The sequence below is a fragment of the Squalius cephalus genome (genome assembly GCF_949319135.1).
Source record: "Squalius cephalus genome assembly, chromosome: 21".
Taxonomy (NCBI): domain Eukaryota; kingdom Metazoa; phylum Chordata; class Actinopteri; order Cypriniformes; family Leuciscidae; genus Squalius; species Squalius cephalus.
In genome coordinates this window covers 7,954,655-7,973,228 of record NC_137142.1, presented here as the reverse complement: position 1 = coordinate 7,973,228, position 18,574 = coordinate 7,954,655, and the positions used below count along the sequence as shown (strand labels likewise).

Here is an 18,574-nt window from a genome sequence, read left to right as displayed (position 1 = left end):
GTTTTTGATATAGTTATCGTCTCGTGTTTGTCTGAAAAAATGTCGTTGACGAAAATAATGGCGAACATTTTTCGTCAACGAAATTAACAATATAATATACTGTAATTGAGTGTGCATACCATAAACAGTGACATGTCGAGGTGTCTCTCTCCTGACTCCTGTTTGAAAAACGCGGACCAGAGATTCTGCTTTGCGAATCGCAAATCAAGCAGTGATTGACAGCGCTCTGATCCAATGGCGTTGGGCATTGTCATGTTGACAGTAAATCTAGCCCAATGATGTTGGGGGGGCACCAGGGGGGGCCAATCATATTCCAGGGGGGGCCGGTGCCACCCCGTGCCCCCCCTCTAGACACGCCCCTGTGGGGAAGGCCATAGTTTTTTTCATTAATTAATAAAAGAAGAGGCCAAACACAGTTTAGTATGTAAATGTTACAGTGATGTAATTGAACATTGTAACAAAGTCAATGGTACATTTTCAAATTATACATGGATGTCTGTACATTTACATTTTTCTAAAAATACAAATGCAAACTCTTTTGAAAAATAAGAGGTGTTATGTGTTGCAGAAAACCAGATGGTGAAATGTTCAGTCAATTTCAGATATATGGGGTGCTGTTAAAGATGTAGGCTGGTAAGTGAAAAGTTGTATGGTCAAACCCCTTCAAAGGAGATGTGAATTATCGTCATTGTGCCCTTGAGCAAGACATTTAACCTCAGGTTACTCCTGGAGGACAGTTATTGTGTGCTGTAAAGTTGCTTGGGGCTAAATCGTCATCCACATTGGACACTGAAGCCACACTTATAATGTATGAATGCCACTCGATTAGATTGCAATAAATCATCAATGAATAGACACGCTGTTCAAAATGAAGACACATTCTGGTTGTCAAAAGTTAGTGGAAAAATGGTGTCATTTCATCACTGTTAATATCAATTAAATAAGCATTATTTTCATGTGTATTGTTGTTTTATAATGCAGCAACTTCATGGCAACAACATTCATTTCACTGACGGCTATGAGTTGAAGGAGGATATCGGCATTGGAGCGTATTCGGTCTGCAAACGTTGTGTTCACAGAATCACCAGTGTGGAGTATGCTGTTAAAGTAAGTATATAATCTACTCCTTAAAAGCTCTTTGATTGACAAAACTCAGTGCAGAGTATTATTTAGTGAACAGCAGAGGCTGTTTCATGAGAGCCTCTTGATGGATTATCATATAGGACAGCATCATTCAGTGTCAGTCGAAGCTTTATCAGACACCGCTTTGACCAGCCCACTTCTTTTCAGATTATTGACAGAGCCAAGAAGGACCCGTCTGAAGAGATTGAGATTCTTCTGCGATACGGCCAGCACCCAAACATCATTACTCTGAAAGATGTGAGTCACAATTTGAAAAAAGAAAGAAATGCTACTTTAGTTTTATGGAGACCCCCAACTAGTAGGAAACTATTTTTGATCATGTAATTTGTGCCCACAGTTTTGCAATTTAAATTTACTGTTTCTAAACTGTACTCATGGATTTTAACAATGTTTGAACTTTTCTGTCTTTGGTTTATGTTGGATTGTAGATCTAAAGAAGATATATTATTTTATAAGAAGTTAATAGTGGATTTTGGTTTCATAAAATGTAGTTTTCAATAATACATTTCTATTTTGCCCATTTTTATGTTTATTAAATTAACTTAAAAAAAAACACACAAAAAAAAAACAATTGACCAAAATAGAAGAATGCTTAATTTCCCAGAATACTCTAATTTACTATATATTTTATATAGTCAATCAAAAGGGTATGCATTGATGTCACGCCCCCTCAGCCAGAATAAGTTGCAAAACATCCTGCAACATGACTGGCTTTAATAGGGGAAACTGCAAAAACGTGTATCTGCTTAAATTAAAGGCATTTGGACTTGACAGTGATCCTTGCAACAACTAACCAAAGAACCAGTGGTACATGGACATTGACATGTGGCCAGGAATCGGGTTTCCTGACATTTTTATGTACCTAATTTCGACACCAGGGGAAAATACATAAACTGTGAACGCTTTATCTGTTAGACAACGCTACTGTATAAATACAATAGGTAGATCTAAATCAGAATGATTACTTGTTTCATTGTTATATACACTGCCCGGCCAAAAAAACAACAACAATTAAATAGGCAAATGCTTAAGAGTCTATGACTGGATCATTATTGCAGTTGTTTTTATGTTTCTAGTAGTTATATGTTTGGCAAAAGTTCTTCTAACCCTAATTGATGGAGTGTGTAGCTTTTCATTTCTTAAACAACCATGTAGGAAGACACATCATGGCCATATTCCAGTATGACATTGTTAAGATTAATCAGGCTCAAATTGTGAAAGAATAGTTAGGAGGGAGCATGAAGAATAATTTTCACACATGGTTTTTTTTTTTTTTTTGCCATTGTATCATATCGTCCAGCCTTGGCTATGACTTTCTGTAAAGCTTCTTGGAAACGATGTGTATTGTGAAGCGTTATACAATTAAGTTTGACTTGACACTTGTTCGCACTTCAAGACAGGATTTGTTGCCGAAATTAAAGTGACGAGGACATCAATGAATACTCTGGTTGTTTCAATATATTTTGTAGAAACTTTTAAAGTTATCTGGATAGCTGTCCGCTGTTATTGTCAGGCAGACGATACAGAGTTCTGCTGTGTAAACTGAATCCCTTTTAGAAGTTCTTTGTGCTCCTATCTTTTTATCTAGCCATCTAAACTTGTTTTGTATGGAAAACTGGGTTTGTCTATGTTATCTAACCATCCCCGTTTGTAGAACACAATGCTCATCATAATGTCTGTTTTTTAATACATGCTGACCAAAACTTTACAGTTATGCAGAATGTAAGATGGTAAATATTGAATTGATGAGTTGTCAATACATTATATAACCTTGGGTATGGTTTTATCACAAAATTCAATATATTTGACACAAAACGGTAACTGCAAATTCACGTTTCACTGCCTGGAGTTCAGTTGTTTCTGCAAATTGCATTTGCTGATCCATTTGCTTCTCTTTTCTGTTGCATTCGGCAGTCTGTAAAAATATAGCTCCGATCACTTGTTGAATCTATTTGTACAGTCAATTGTACAGCTCTTTCCCATTTTAGATGTTTTTGTGTGCTTTCACTGCATTCAAGCTCTTCTGCCTTCAGCTTATGTTTGCTTTTGCAGCGAGCTAAACAAAGGCTTAGTAAAAGTCGTAGACAGTTGTCAGGGTCAAACTTTCTTTACTGAAGCCCAATTTGTGAAACTGTAACACAAATGAACAATGATATTTAATAAAATATCTCTTAAATGTTACATTCAGTTCACATAAATCAAAACATTATTTAAGATGCACATAAATCACTAAGAAGAACAATCAAGCATTACAATTATGTGCTTCAGGCTACATTTAACATGTCACATGCAAATCGTCCTCAAACATATGTATATATATCAGAATACATGTAATCATATGTTACCGCTTAGATTAGTCTTTTAAACTTACAGATTGTGCCGTTTCAAGAGCAAAACAAGAAGGATGGACGTGGATGCACCTCTATACTCTGTACCATGAGCTCTAAAATCCAAAATGGCTGATATATTATTAAAGGTGACGTACTACTTAAAGTGACCACAAGGTGTCAGTATTGACAAAGTAAACTATAACTAAGGCCAGGATACTCCCCGCCTGACATCAACAGATGTCACATCAGACTTGAGGAACAGTAACAAAGGCGTCAACATCCAGATCGTTAAGCCACCTTAATTTGTGTCCTTTGAAACCAGAAGAACAACTTCAGTTACTGGTCTCAAGAAGAGTCTTTGTTCACCTTTCTTTATGATTTTTACTTCAATCTTTCTGACTTTGCCATCCTCACTTGGGTAAGTTTTATTTATGATCCCAACTGGCCAGTCATTTCTTTTCTCCTGGGCATCTTTCAGAAGCACAACATCTCCATTTTGTAGGTTTGGCTTAGCCATGCGCCACTTGCGACGTCCTTGAAGTCCACTCAAATATTCATTCTTCCATCTTCCCCAGAAGACATTGGCTAAATACTGAACACGACGCCACTGAGCTCTGCATAGATCATGGTTTTCAAATTGGCCAGGTGGTACTGCTGGGCCTCCAACTTTCTGCGTGAGGAGCATTGCTGGTGTTAGTATCATTGGTTGTTCTGGATCAGTAGAGACTGTGGTTAAGGGACGAGCATTCACAATTGCACTCACTTCTGCCATGAACGTTATTAAAACTTCATGTGTAAGTCTTGCAGGGCTGTGTTGAAGGAGCATGGCATCAAGGATACGTCTGGAAACTCCAATCATGCGCTCCCAGGACCCAGCCATATGTGAAGCATGAGGAGGATTGAACTGCCAGCAGCATTGGTTATCAGATAGGTAAGCTTGAATGTTTGTGTTGTGGCAACCTTGCTTGTCAATTTGTAGCTCTTTGCAGGCTCTCACAAAGTTGGTTCCACAATCAGACCTTAAGATCTTAGCGGGGCCTCTGATTGCAAAGAAACGCCGCAGGGAATTGATAAAGCTTGAGGCACTCATAGACTCGATCACTTCTAGGTGAATCGCCCGTGTAGTCATGCAAGTAAATATGACCGCCCATCTTTTAGCTTCTGCCGGACATCCTCGTGTTTTCCTGACCGCGACTGGCCATGGACCGAAAACATCCAGCCCTACAAATGTGAATGGCGGGTCTATGTGTAATCTATCAGCTGGTAAATCTGCCATTATCTGCTCCTCTTGTTTGCCTCTCAATTTGCGACAGGTAACACAGTTGTAGATGGAGCTGCTGACCGATCTCTTTCCTCCAACAATCCAGTAACCACCTGCCCTGATGGCACCTTCCGTGAGATGTCGGCCTTGGTGACATACCTTCTCATGAAAGTGTTGAATCAAAAGCTGAGTAACATGATGTTTACCAGGTATGAAAGCTGGATACAGTTCTTCAGATGGTAGTTGAGCTCTCCCCAGCCGACCTCCTACTCTGAGAAACCCTTCTGGATCAATGAATGGACAGAGTTTGCTGAGAGGACTTGACTTTTGGACAGGCTGACCTTGTTCTAGGCGTTTAAAGTCATCTCTGTAGACTTCTCTCTGAACAGTTTGAATGATTGTAGCTTTAGCCTTCTTCAGCTGCTCTTCCTCCTTATGCTTGTTGCAAATGTGCCATCCGCAACAGATGTCTCCCGATCCAGGCTTGACACACTTGGCTATGTGTTGCAATCGTGCTATGGCCTTTAGCAGGGAGCTCCAACTAGAGAATCGTTGGAACCTTTCACTCCCAAGGTTTCTTTGTGACAGGCTAGTCACACAAGTAACACACTCTGGACGAAGCTCTGCATCTGTTTCAGGACTGACGAGAGTGTAAGACCTTTTATCAAGTTGGTCTTGTCTTGTGTGTAGGAGGAATGGAGGCCCTGTTAGCCAATATGATGAAGTCAGTTGCTCTGAGGGGAGTCCTCTGCTTGCAGCATCGGCTGGATTAAGATGAGTGGGCACAAAGTTCCACTGATGCGGTCCCGTAGAGTGTCTAATGCGCTGTACTCGATTATGAACATAGACGTGAAAACGCCTGGTCTCATTGAAGATGTATCCTAGCACTACTTTAGAGTCAGTGTAGAATCTCACATCATCCAGTGTTGTATCCATCTGTTCTTGAAGCATCTCTGCTACTTCCACTGCTAGTACGGCCGCACATAACTCAAGTCGAGGGACAGTGACATCCGGCTTTGGAGCAAGTTTTGCCCTACCGAAGAGGAAACCAACTTCACTGAGACCATCTGTGTTAGTAACATTCAGGTAAGCTACTGTACCTACAGCTTTAGTGGAAGCATCACAAAACACAATGATCTCTTTCTTGTGTGCACTAGACAATGAGATGGAGGTATACATTCTTGAGATTTTTAGTCCTTACAGATGTTTGAGGGAATCTTTCCATTTTTGCCATTTCTCTTGTTTCTCTTTGGGCAGAATAACATCCCAATCATCTGCATCTCCAGAGATGTCTCTCAGGATGGAGCGACCCTCAATGCTTACTGGTACTACAAATCCTAGAGGATCATATAGACTGTTGATGGTAGAAAGCACTCCTCGCTTAGTGTAAGGTTTGTCACTGAAGGATACTTGAAATACAAATGCATCTATTGACAAGTCCCAACACAATCCTAAGCTTCGTTGGATGGATAGTGAGTTCACACCAAGATCGAGGCCTTGCAGAGTAGTTGCCAGATCCTCATTTGGGAAGGCTCTCATGGGGCTGTTGGATGAGATTTTGTGTAGGCGGAGGTTGGATCGTGCTAACATCTTTTGAGCTCTGTGCAGTACATCAATGGCCTCAGCTTCGGAACTGAATGATTTTAGCCCATCGTCCACATAGAAATGGCGCTCGATGAAGAGCCTTGCATCACTTCCAAACTCCGACTCTCCCTCTACGGCTGTTCTCTTGAGCCCGTATACAGCTACTGATGGGGAGGGGCAATTGCCAAAAACGTGGACCCTCATGCGGTACTCCACGACATCTCCATCAAGGTCGTGATCCTTAAACCACAAGAAGCGCAGGTAATCTCGATGTTCCTCTTTGACCAGAAAGCTGTGAAACATTTGCTCAATGTCTGCCATCACAGCGTAGGAGTCAGATCTAAAGCGGATGATCACACCTATCAGGCTGTTGTTCAGGTCTGGGCCTTTAAGGAGAACTTGATTTAAGGATACGTTGTTGTATTGAGCACTTGAATCAAACACTATCCTGATCTTCCCTGGCTTTTGTGGGTGATAAATGCCAAAACTTGGGAGGTACCAACATTCCTTGTTGCCTTCAAGAGGGGGAGCAATCTCAGCATGCCTTTTTTTTAACATTGTCTCCAAGAAATCCACGTAATGGTCTTTCATGTCCGTCTTCCTTTTCAGAGAACGACGAAGTGATAATAGACGACTGACAGCCTGGTCTCTATTATTGGGCAAACGCTCTCTGGGACAGCGAAACGGGAGTGGAGCCACCCAACTATTTGCTTTGTCTTTGGTGAATTCGTTGTCCATAATATCCAGGAAAACCTCATCTTCTCCAGATAGTGCGAGCATGTTGTCTTCTTTGGTTTGCTTGAAGATATGCTTCCCAATGTCATGAGATCGTTTTGTGCTCCTTATGAGTCTGTGCTCTTCACTTGTGAACCTTTCTTTAGAACAGATGCTGTTTTTGCAAGGTGTGAGAAAGCTGGGTCTGCCGTTCTCAAGAACACTAGTTTTGAAAGTGCTCACTGTGGGTTTGTGAGCTCCACCGAGGCACACATCTCCTACAATCACCCAACCCAGGTCGAGGAGTTGGGCATATGGAGCATTGTGAGGACCATTGCGCTGTCTGCGGACCTTGTGCGCACGGATAAGATCTCTCCCTATGAGAATGAGAATGTCAGCTGTGGGATCCAGTGGAGGTATTTGAGAGGCAATGTTTTGAAGATGAGGATGGTAAGCAGCGGCTTCAGGTGTGGGAATCTCCAGTCTGTTATCAGGGATCGAATTACACTCTATAAGTGTTGGAAGCATCATTGATACTTTCCCATCCAAGGATTCGACCACAAAGTCTTTTGCTCTCCTCCCACTAGTATCAACTGTGCCTGAGCATGTTCTCATTGTGTAAGGGAAGACTTCACCTTGAACATTGAACGTGCGAAAGAAGGCTGACCTCGCTAAAGAGAGGTTACTCTGATCATCCAACATTACATACATACGCTTCTTTTCCTCAGAACAACCATCAGGGTAAACATTGACTAAGCAAATTTTTGAGCAAGACTTTCCTTGAAACCCTGTTCCACATATTTCTGTGCAGACGGATGTGGTCACTGTGGAGGTTGGTTCGTCTTGCTCCCCGCCTTGAGCCTCTGTTGGTGTCGCGGGTCCCTTTTCGAGCCATGGAGCTGGACCATCATGAAGAGCAGAGAGATGGTCATGGCTACTGCATTCTGAACACTGGATAGTCACCCTGCAGTCTTTGGCCCTGTGGTCTGAAGAAACACAGCACTTGTAACAGATAGAGTTCTCCTTAAGAAACCTCTTCCTTTCAGCTAAAGACTTCATTCTGAAACCTCTGCATTTCAATAGTGAATGGTTCCTTTTATGGAGGGGACATTGTCTTGTCAGGTCAACTGAACTGATGTTGGAACTTACAGACAAGTTCGATTCAACCTCTGTTTTGCTGGCAAAGATAGAAGGTCGGAATCTTGACTGCTTCATTTGGACTGTTTCAACTTTAAGAGGCGATGTATTAGAAGATTGAAAAGAGAAGCTGGGGTCTGTTCTCATTTCAGCATTTTCATTGACAAACTCGACAAAGTATGAAAAAGGTGGATAATGAAGTAGATATTCTTTCTTGTATTTTGTTCCCTTAACTATCCATGCTTCTTGAAGACTGTGAGGCAGTTTTTCGACAATAGAGTTTATTCCTTTTGATGTGTCAAGGAATCCAAGACCAGGTAGATTGCCTTCCTCTTTCATTGCTTGCACTTCCAGGAGCAGATCTGCGAGTGCTTGCAACTGATTGAAGTCTTTGTGAGAAATCTTAGCGAAACTCTCTAAACGTTTGAATAAAGATGCTTCAATTACCTCTGGAGAACCATATTTTTTGTCCAAACGTTGCCATAAATGTCTGAGACCAGCTTCAGGATCATGTGCATGGGCAGCTCTTATTCTCAGAGCATGTCGTAGGGACTCACCTTCGAGCCACTTGGTAAGCAAATCAATCTCTTCATTGTCTTTTAGATTTAGACCATTAATGGCATTCATAAACGCTGTTTTCCAGGGTATGTAATTCTCTGGCTTGTTGTCAAATACTTTGAAACTACAAGTGAGAAGATCACGGCGTGCAAGAAACACTGCAAGATCAGACACCTCACTGGATCGAGGTACTGGTTCGCTTGGTGAGCAGGGGTTTCTCATATGAGAGGGAAAGCTATTCGGCTGTCTTGAATGCTGATACCCCATTTGGTCATGTCTGCTTATTGCATTTACAGCGTTAGGAGTAGACTGGCTGATTCCAGGAATGTCTTTTTCTTTCTTCATACTCTGGTTCTGAGAAAAGTGTGTCCTAATGAATTCTTCTGTGCGTTCAGCAGCCAAAGAACTACCCCTTTCAATTTCGTCATTTGAACAAATTGCGGCAGATTCCAACACCCTTGCTGCTGCGAGAGCTGCTTCAGCTTCACCCTCCTCTTTCAGAGCATTCAGCGTTGCTTCAATCCTAGCCTTTTCGATCTCCATATCTATCTGCCGTTTTGCAAACTCAGCTCTTGTGCGTGCAGCCTCTGCCTTTGCGCGTGCTTCAGCTGCAGCTTGGCTTGCGTTAGATTTATGAGAGCGACGTGTGGATGAAGTGTTGCTGGCTGAAGATCTAGCCTCTGACCTGGTTTCCAGCTTGGAAGCTTGGCTGCATTTCGATGAGTGCGACATTCTGGTTCTAGATTGTAGATAGAGCGCATGTAGTCCAGTGTTAAGCTCTCAATGTGAAGTCAATCTTTTCACTCTTCTGCCTTCAGCTTATGTTTGCTTTTGCAGCGAGCTAAACAAAGGCTTAGTAAAAGTCGTAGACAGTTGTCAGGGTCAAACTTTCTTTACTGAAGCCCAATTTGTGAAACTGTAACACAAATGAACAATGATATTTAATAAAATATCTCTTAAATGTTACATTCAGTTCACATAAATCAAAACATTATTTAAGATGCACATAAATCACTAAGAAGAACAATCAAGCATTACAATTATGTGCTTCAGGCTACATTTAACATGTCACATGCAAATCGTCCTCAAACATATGTATATATATCAGAATACATGTAATCATATGTTACCGCTTAGATTAGTCTTTTAAACTTACAGATTGTGCCGTTTCAAGAGCAAAACAAGAAGGATGGACGTGGATGCACCTCTATACTCTGTACCATGAGCTCTAAAATCCAAAATGGCTGATATATTATTAAAGGTGACGTACTACTTAAAGTGACCACAAGGTGTCAGTATTGACAAAGTAAACTATAACTAAGGCCAGGATACAAGCTGAACACCAAAGCTTCCACTCCGTCTTTTTACCACTCAGTGGGTGTAACCGCAGTGACTCCGCCTACTGTGACATCATGTGCATACCCTCTATAGATTCTAATTTTGATATCAATATTCAATCACACTATTATCCAATTCTTACTATTAATGACTTTTGCCTCAGTAAACTCCTAATTACTCTTTATTAATAGTTAGTAAGTGTTGGGAACTTATTATTCCTTCATCGAAGCAAAAACCAGGAGACTTGAGATGGATCTTATAAGCAGAAGAGATTTATTCTTCCAGGTAGTCTGTAGTTCATCATCATCATCAAGACTAACTCAAGACAGTTGCCTTGCAAATTTATAGACATTTAGGGGGAGGGATTTACATTGAGGTTGAACAAAGCATGCAAATTAGGTATACAGGTTAAGGAACCCGCCCCAGACTCCAGAGTGTTACCAGTCTCAATCCAATCAGCATAACCATTCAAACGCATACTGTATGTGCTAATCCAATCAGCCCAACGATTCAACGTCTGGACTGTGGGGCTCTGGCTCCAAGAGCCATTAAAGACAATAGGTTAGCGTCTCCGTGATCTGACTCATTTAACTTACAAAGGAAAAACAGGTCGGGCAGGAATCTCTTGCTGTAAACTCAATAATCATCATAACAGCTGCTAAACTTTCTCAGTTTATACTGGAATCTAAATTAAACCTCAAATGCTAAAATCAGTATTCTAAATTAAAACATATAATACATTTGTAATCCAACATAAGGTAGTTGTTAAGTTTGGGTATTGGACAGGGTTAAGGGATGTTGAATATGGCCATGCAGAATAAGCCATTAATATGTGATTTATAAGTACTAATAAACAGCCAATATCCTAGTAATATGCATGCTAATAACCAACTATAGTGATAATTGGACCCTAAACTAAAGTGTTACCCGATATTAATTTTCATAAAGTTAGGTCTAAAAATGGTGCGATTAGCTTGGAGAGACCCTTTAGTTTAAAATAAATAAATAGGAAATAAATAGACATAATTAGTCCAAATTAGCTAATTGACTAATGAAACTCCTCTGTTGTGTGTTGAAAAGCAATTTTAAAATCTTGGACGGAAAGGAATTCAGAATTTTACAAAACACTGTAGCTCACTAACATACTTTGAAAGTTTTTTTTTATTTATTTTTTTTACCAAGTTAACCTGCATTACTCTTGAGCAAATGTCACCAGATCTTTTGTGGTTAGATAAGCTCATGTCTGTGAGTGAGAGCTGCATCAGTGCACTGTGATGGAGAGAGTGAGTGTGTTGTGCTGTGTGCTGCAGGTCTATGATGACGGCAAGTTTGTGTATCTGGTGATGGAGCTGATGAGAGGAGGAGAGCTGCTGGACCGGATCCTGCGGCAGAAGTGCTTCTCAGAGCGGGAGACCTCAGCTGTGCTTTGCACCATCACCAAGACTGTGGAGTATCTGCATTCACAGGGGGTCAGTATGTGTGGTCACAGAGGGGACACTAAGGGCTCTATTTTAAGGATCTAAGCTCATGCTCTAAAGCGCACAGCGCAAGTGCACTTAGGGTGTGTCCGAATCCACTTTTGCTTTATTTTTAATATTTGGCATGTTTGTGTGCCCTGTGTGTGTAATAAGCAGATTGTACACGCTTTGTGGACCCGCCTACACTGTAAAAAATATTTTCATGATTTGTTATCACAACTTTTAATCTTTTGTCAAATCAACTTAGATAATTAATGTAGTTCAGATAACATATATTTTGAAGTTCTATTTATTAAACCATAATCTTTTGTCAAATCAACTTAGATAATGTTGTTCAGATAACATATATTTTGAGTTTCTATTTATTAAACCAATCTCTTTGTTGCATTAACTCAATTTTTTAATTTCAATGAACTCAAAATTTTAAGGCAACCAGGTAACTTACATTTTTAAGTTAAACCTTTAAGATTAAAAGTTAAGATAACAAATCATGAAAATATTTTTTTACAGTGTATAGGCTCATATTACTAATGTGTCCTATAACAAAAAAAATATTGTGCCATTGACTTTAGACCAGGTTTCAGTTGGTCAATGGCTCAGTCTATTTCAGTTCCTCAAAATCCAACAATGCGCTTGAACACACCTCATTTTCAGACCAGCACGCTCATGGGCGCACAAATGCAATTGCCATTTGAACAACGTGGCGCAGGACGTGAAAATGATAACTGCGTCGGGCTGAAACTAGCAAAAATCACTTGCATTGTCGCTGCATTGCGCCGGGTATGATATGGCCCTAAATAGTTCGTTGTTCAGTTGCTATGGTAAATGTACCATAAAAGATCTAATCCAACAAATTACACACATTTTGTTCATTTTTAAGTCACTTTGTAGCATTTACTGCATCATTGTTTCTACTTCTGTGTTCAGGTTGTGCATCGAGACTTGAAGCCCAGTAACATCCTGTATGTCGATGAAACAGGCGACCCAGAGTCCATCAGAATCTGTGATTTTGGCTTTGCCAAACAGTTGAGGGCTGAAAATGGTCTGCTCATGACACCGTGCTACACTGCAAACTTTGTGGCTCCAGAGGTACTTTTGGATCCATTTATCTTTTTCTGTGCTGTTATGATTTATTCATCTAAAAAAAAACCCTTCATTTTTCAATTTTTGTAAATGTCATACACATTTAACCCTTAAATTATTTAATTATAAATTATTTAACCGTCTGGTGCTCTCTGGCGAATTTTTTTTAATTATTATTCTTATAAATGGTATGAAACTTGGTAAAGGTTTTATTGAAACAAGATGACAGAAGTACATTTTTTGTGCGTTTTTCATAACAATAAATGTAAAATTATATAACTTTTTTTAAAGTTCACTTTTTCAGTCTTTCACTTTAGCAATAATCTGCCAAGTGTCTTCTTTAAAAAGAGACCAAACTTAAGTCTGTGCTTTTATGATGTATGAGTGAGTGTTTATAAGATTTATAAGATTTAATGAAGTTCCTAAACGCAAGTTAGGGAGGAGTGAGCCCATCTAATCTTTCAATCAACAGCCTGAGTATATAAGCAGCCGCTTACCTCTCTCTAGCATCAAGCTGTTCCAGTATCCCTCCACCTCCCCAAACTCCACCTTCATCTCCGGTACCTTGCCCTTCAATTATCATATCCTACATTTAGCCACTGGGGGGTATATCAGAGCTCGAGTTGAAGCTGCTTCATCGAGCCCCTCTTCAGTGGACAGCAAGCCAAATAAGTTTAACCTAATATCTGAAAGATTTTATGGGCAAGCAAACTCGTTAATGAGAGTTTAAGTTAAATACAATTTTCAGATCTATGCTCAAAATCTATGCTAAACTCTAAAAGATACTGTAAATGGATTATAACTACTGCATAAATATAATAGTACATTCATTAAAAAAAAAACAAAGCGGTGATTATTAGGGGTCATGGTTAAAATAACAATTGTGTATGTGTATTGTTTAAACATTGAAAATATGCTGAAATGTTTGAAAAAAAAAAAAGGTGTTTTTTATGATCTGTTTATGAGATTATGAGACAACAACAAACCTGTGATTCATACAGGTCCTGAAGAAACAGGGATATGATGCCGCCTGTGATATCTGGAGTCTGGGAATCTTACTCTACACCATGTTGGCAGGGTAAGTTGAGTCTTAACTGGATATATCTTATATATTACATATAAACTAAAGTTCAAAAGTTTGCGGTCAGTAAGATCTTTTTTTATTATTTAAATATATATATACTCATATATGAATTGATCAAAAGTGACAGTAAAGAAAAACATCTATTTAAAATAAATGCCATTCTTTCTATTAAAGAATCAGGAAAAAGACAATATCACAGTGTTATAACTGCTTGCAGTTGTGATAATAATACTAATTGTTACTTCAGTGCTAAATCAGCATATTAGAATGATTTCTGAAGTGTGACAAGGAAGACTGGAGTAATGATGCTGAAGCCACCACAAAAGTAAATTACATTTTAAAATATATTCGATTTTAGAACAATTATTTATTATTTAATAATATTTGACAATATATAGACAATATTTTTGTTCAAATAAATGCAGCTTTGGTGAGCATAAGAAACTTCTTTCAAAAACATCTTACAAATCTTACTAGCCCCAAAGTTTTGAACGGTAGTGTATGAAGTATAAATATACTGTATAATCACTACAGGGCAAAAGTTTGTAAACATTTGACTGCATTTTTGTTTCTTATGATATGAAAACCTTCAGGTCTAATTAGTTTCATAGATAAATATAAATTGTATCTACATATGTTTTGAAATAAACTATACAGTAGTTTAAAAAAGACAATTAAATAGCAGAGATAATGAAGGAGAAGGAGTCATTGTTTAGCATACATGTGAATCTTCAATAGTGTTAAAAAAAGCATCCCAAAATGCACCTCATCTACCCCAGCAGAGCTGGAATCTAGAAAAAGATTGCAGAAGCTCAATGATGAAATATTTGATTTGTTTTTGCGGTCATTACATAATTCCCATGTGACTATTTTGTGACCTTTCATATGTTATTCTAATATGTGGAAAAATAGTAATAATAAAGAATAAGTAGCTGTACCCAAACCGGATAACAATTTTACACTACAGTATAGTTCAAAAGTAGTGGAAAGAAAACCACTCCTAGTAAAATTATAATAATAAAAAAAACCTTCACCACCATCCTCACATAAGTCTATTATACTTGATTGATCTAATCTAACGGTCGAATGCACCCATTCATGTTTAATAATCTAAATATGAACAGATTCTATTTGTTGCTCTAAAATGAACTGACAGTATTCATCTAGGCATGCTATATGTAAGCATGCCTCTTTCTACCATCAATAAAAATCATCTACCCACATGACCTAGGAGCACAGCCTTAATTTTCTACAAAATGATGAGTGACTTATCAACACAAACAGATCAAAACCCTATGTAGAGCATCTTCCCCCATTGCCCGGATGAGGGGATTACTAGGTAAGCCGGGTCGAGTCACAGAGTAATTGTTCTGAACACAATGCTAGAGCTATCAGAAGCCAAGAAGCACTCTCAATTTAATGTTCCTGACTATGGATTGAGCTTTAAACCTCTGTGTAATCAGAACATTTGAAAAAAAGAAGGAAAAAAAATCATCTTGCTCTTCCAACCTAGCCATATGTGTTCGCTAAAAATAACTCAGTGGAAATGGGGGTATTAAAATGTTTCTTTCTCTTCTCACCCTTTCTCTGAAAGGGCACATTCACAAGTTGTTTCACACACTCAGCAGCACTCAATCTGTCCCACAGTTTCACGCCCTTCGCTAACGGCCCTGACGACACACCGGAGGAGATCTTGGCTCGCATTGGCAGTGGGAAGTTTGCCCTCTCAGGAGGCAACTGGGACACAGTGTCTGACGCAGCCAAGGTCAGCTTGCGCAGTTTCTACATGTTGTGATTAGGCCTGTGCAATATATATACAGTATATATATAGCCCATAAACCAAAATGAGCATCTCAATATTATTCTGCCTTTTGACTATATTCAATATGTTTGTTAATGACATTATTTTTGTTGTTTAATACAAGAAGTAAAATCCAGTCAAAAATAATCAAGGCATGTGTTTCACACTTCTTTTTACTAAATGAACTTAAGTAACACTTGTAATCATTTTTAGATTTATACTACCTGTCAAAAGTTTGGAATGATTAAGATTTTTGTAATGTAAAAAAAAACAATATTGTGAAAAATTATTACAATTTAAAATAACTGTTTTCTATTTGAATGTATTTCCAAATGTAATTTATTCCTGTTTTTAGCCAGTCTTCAGAGTCACTCAATTCTTTGGAAATCATTCATATGTGCTGATTTGGTGCTCAAGAAACATTTCTTATTGTTTAACAATGTCGATATCAGTTTTCACTGCTTAATATTTCTGTATAAACCATGATACTCTACCATTTAAAAGTTTAGTGTAAGATTAAAAAGATAAAGAAATTAATACTATTATTCAAAAAGGACTGTATAAAAGTGTATCACGGTTTCCACACAAATATTAAGCAGCAAAAATGTTTTCGTTATTAGAAACATTGTTAATAATTGAGTACCAAAAGTAATTGATAAGAATTACATTTTCAGATATATTAAAACAGAAAACAATTATTTAAAACTGTAGTAATATTTCACAATATTGCTGTTTTTACTAAACTGTATTTGATTCTCAAAATGAATGCTTTTAACTGTATTTTTGATTAAATACTGTAATTATTCAAAACTTTTGACTGGTAACCAAGAGTATATCAATATTACTGTCCACAGTAATAGACATCATGTTATTTAGGCAATGTAAATGCAATAAAACCCATGAGCGATGACACAAACAAATCATTTTTAATTGTTTTATTGAATTTGATTTGAATTGATTTACAGAAATTACCTTAACCTATCAACTCAATACAATAAAGTTGCATTAGTTAACTACTTTAACATGAATTAAGAATAAACAAAACTTCTAAAGCATTTATTCATATAAATTAATGTTAATTTCAACATTTACTTATACATTATTAAAATCAAAAGCTCTATTTATTAACATTAGTTAATGCACTGTGAGCTAACATGAACAAACAACGAACGACTGTATTTTTATTAACTAACATTAACAAAGATTAAAGTCTTGCTTTGAAACAATCAGTATTGTAAAAAGCACTATATAAATAAAGGTGACTTGACTTGACAAGGTAGTTTGTGACGTCAGAAACACCAGCGATTTTAAACTGCGATTTTGAGACTGTCTTTGACTGAGACTGCAGTTTTAAAGAGAAAATACTCAGCAATGGTGTTGACTTATGAAATTGCACATGGTTTGTCCTAAAGCATATTAAAAACACCACATAGACATATAAACAACATAAACTTGATTTTCACCACAGGGGGACTTTAATAAATACTGTAACAAATGTTGTTCATATGTTATGTTAACTAATGAAACCTTATTGTAAAGTGTTACCATCAACTCTTATTAAACCATATTGAGATGGTACATAAATGCCTCAGAAAAAAATAAAATAAATAGTAATACTTTTTTTTGTGACCGTTGAATAGGACATTGTCACTAAAATGCTACACGTGGACCCTCACCAGCGGCTGACGGCACCTCTTGTCCTCAGACATCCCTGGATAGTGAACCGTGATGAGTTATCTCAGAGCCAGCTGATCAGACAGGACGTGCAACTGGTGAAGGTACAGTTCCTGTGACTATCATCCCGTCTCTGCTCTCCACTGTCAAAGAGCAATACTGACACCTCATGTTTTCCTGTGAAACTGCATCTGTGCCACTTCAAACAAACACACTTACACCTAAACAAATAAATAGTTCTTTTGACCTGGAATTGGAAAGGAAATAAACAATTCTGGTGATCATTATAATCCTTAATGATACTTGATATTCTGGAGTCATAACTACACTACAGAAAAATAATCTTTTTTGTTGTTGTTGTTTTTTGAGAAATACATAAATAGAAATATAGAGGATATCACATGAAGTAATTCGTTTTTAAATGTAATTTATTTATGTAGTGACAAAGCAGAATATTCATCAGCCATTATTCCAGTCTTCAGTGTCACATGATACTTCTGGAAATCATTCTAATATGCTGATTTGCTGCTCAATATTATTGTTGAGATATTGAGCGAAGCATCCCTATGCCCTACTCTGAAGAGCAGCCCTTGAAGCCCTTTAAAACTTTCCGTCTCTTCTTTTCGTTTACAATGTATCTACTATTAAACACATTTCTTACCTATGAAACTAATTTACACTTCATTTGGAACGAATGACAAAAATGTGTGTAATAACATACAACTTGAATTATAACTCAAACTCTCCCACTATCTAGCTTAAAAATGAATCGCGAGGATTCGCCATGTCACACATGACCATAAACTCTAAAACTACTTCCTTGAAGTGACCATTGCATGAACGGACTTATGGAAGGGTCCTTCGTGAAGGGATTCTGTTGTTCACTTTCATTTGGAACGTCCCCTTCCCGAAGTGCCCTTCAAGGGTGCAAAAATGCCGTTTGGAATTCGCCCATTATGTTGAGTTCACAGTTGCTTTATTTTTTTTTATTTTTTTGGAAACTGATTAAAAAAAAATCAGGATGCTTTGATGAAGAGAAACTTGACATTGAACAGAATTTATGTTAAATAGAAATCTACAATGTAAAAGACTTTACTATCACTTTTGATCCTCTAGCACAGGGTTCACCAATCTCGGTCCTGGAGGGCCGCTGTCCTGCAGAGTTTAGCTCCAACACACCTGTTTGAAAGTTTCTAGTATGCCTAGTGAGACCTTGATTAGCTGGTTCAGGTGTGTTTAATTGGGGTTGGAGCTAAACTCTGCAGGACAGCGGCCCTCCAGGACCGAGATTGGTGAACCCTGAGGCATCCTTGCTGAATAAATGTATTAATTCCTTTAAAAAAATAGTACTGGGCCCATTCACACCAAGAAAGATAACTACAGTATAAG

At 38.2% G+C, this 18,574-nt stretch overlaps 1 protein-coding gene across 1 annotated transcript in view; it reads left to right on the top strand.

Annotated features, from left to right (window-relative positions):
* The window catches only part of rps6ka2 (ribosomal protein S6 kinase, polypeptide 2), a 74,315-nt gene that overhangs the window by 51,524 nt on the left and 4,217 nt on the right, over positions 1-18,574 (top strand). Inside the window, exons 14-20 of the mRNA XM_079855137.1 lie at positions 982-1,107; positions 1,291-1,380; positions 11,376-11,534; positions 12,471-12,632; positions 13,628-13,704; positions 15,358-15,475; positions 17,152-17,289. Of these exons, the coding sequence (XP_079711263.1) occupies positions 982-1,107; positions 1,291-1,380; positions 11,376-11,534; positions 12,471-12,632; positions 13,628-13,704; positions 15,358-15,475; positions 17,152-17,289 (870 nt within the window). The remainder of the gene's footprint in view (positions 1-981; positions 1,108-1,290; positions 1,381-11,375; positions 11,535-12,470; positions 12,633-13,627; positions 13,705-15,357; positions 15,476-17,151; positions 17,290-18,574) is intronic.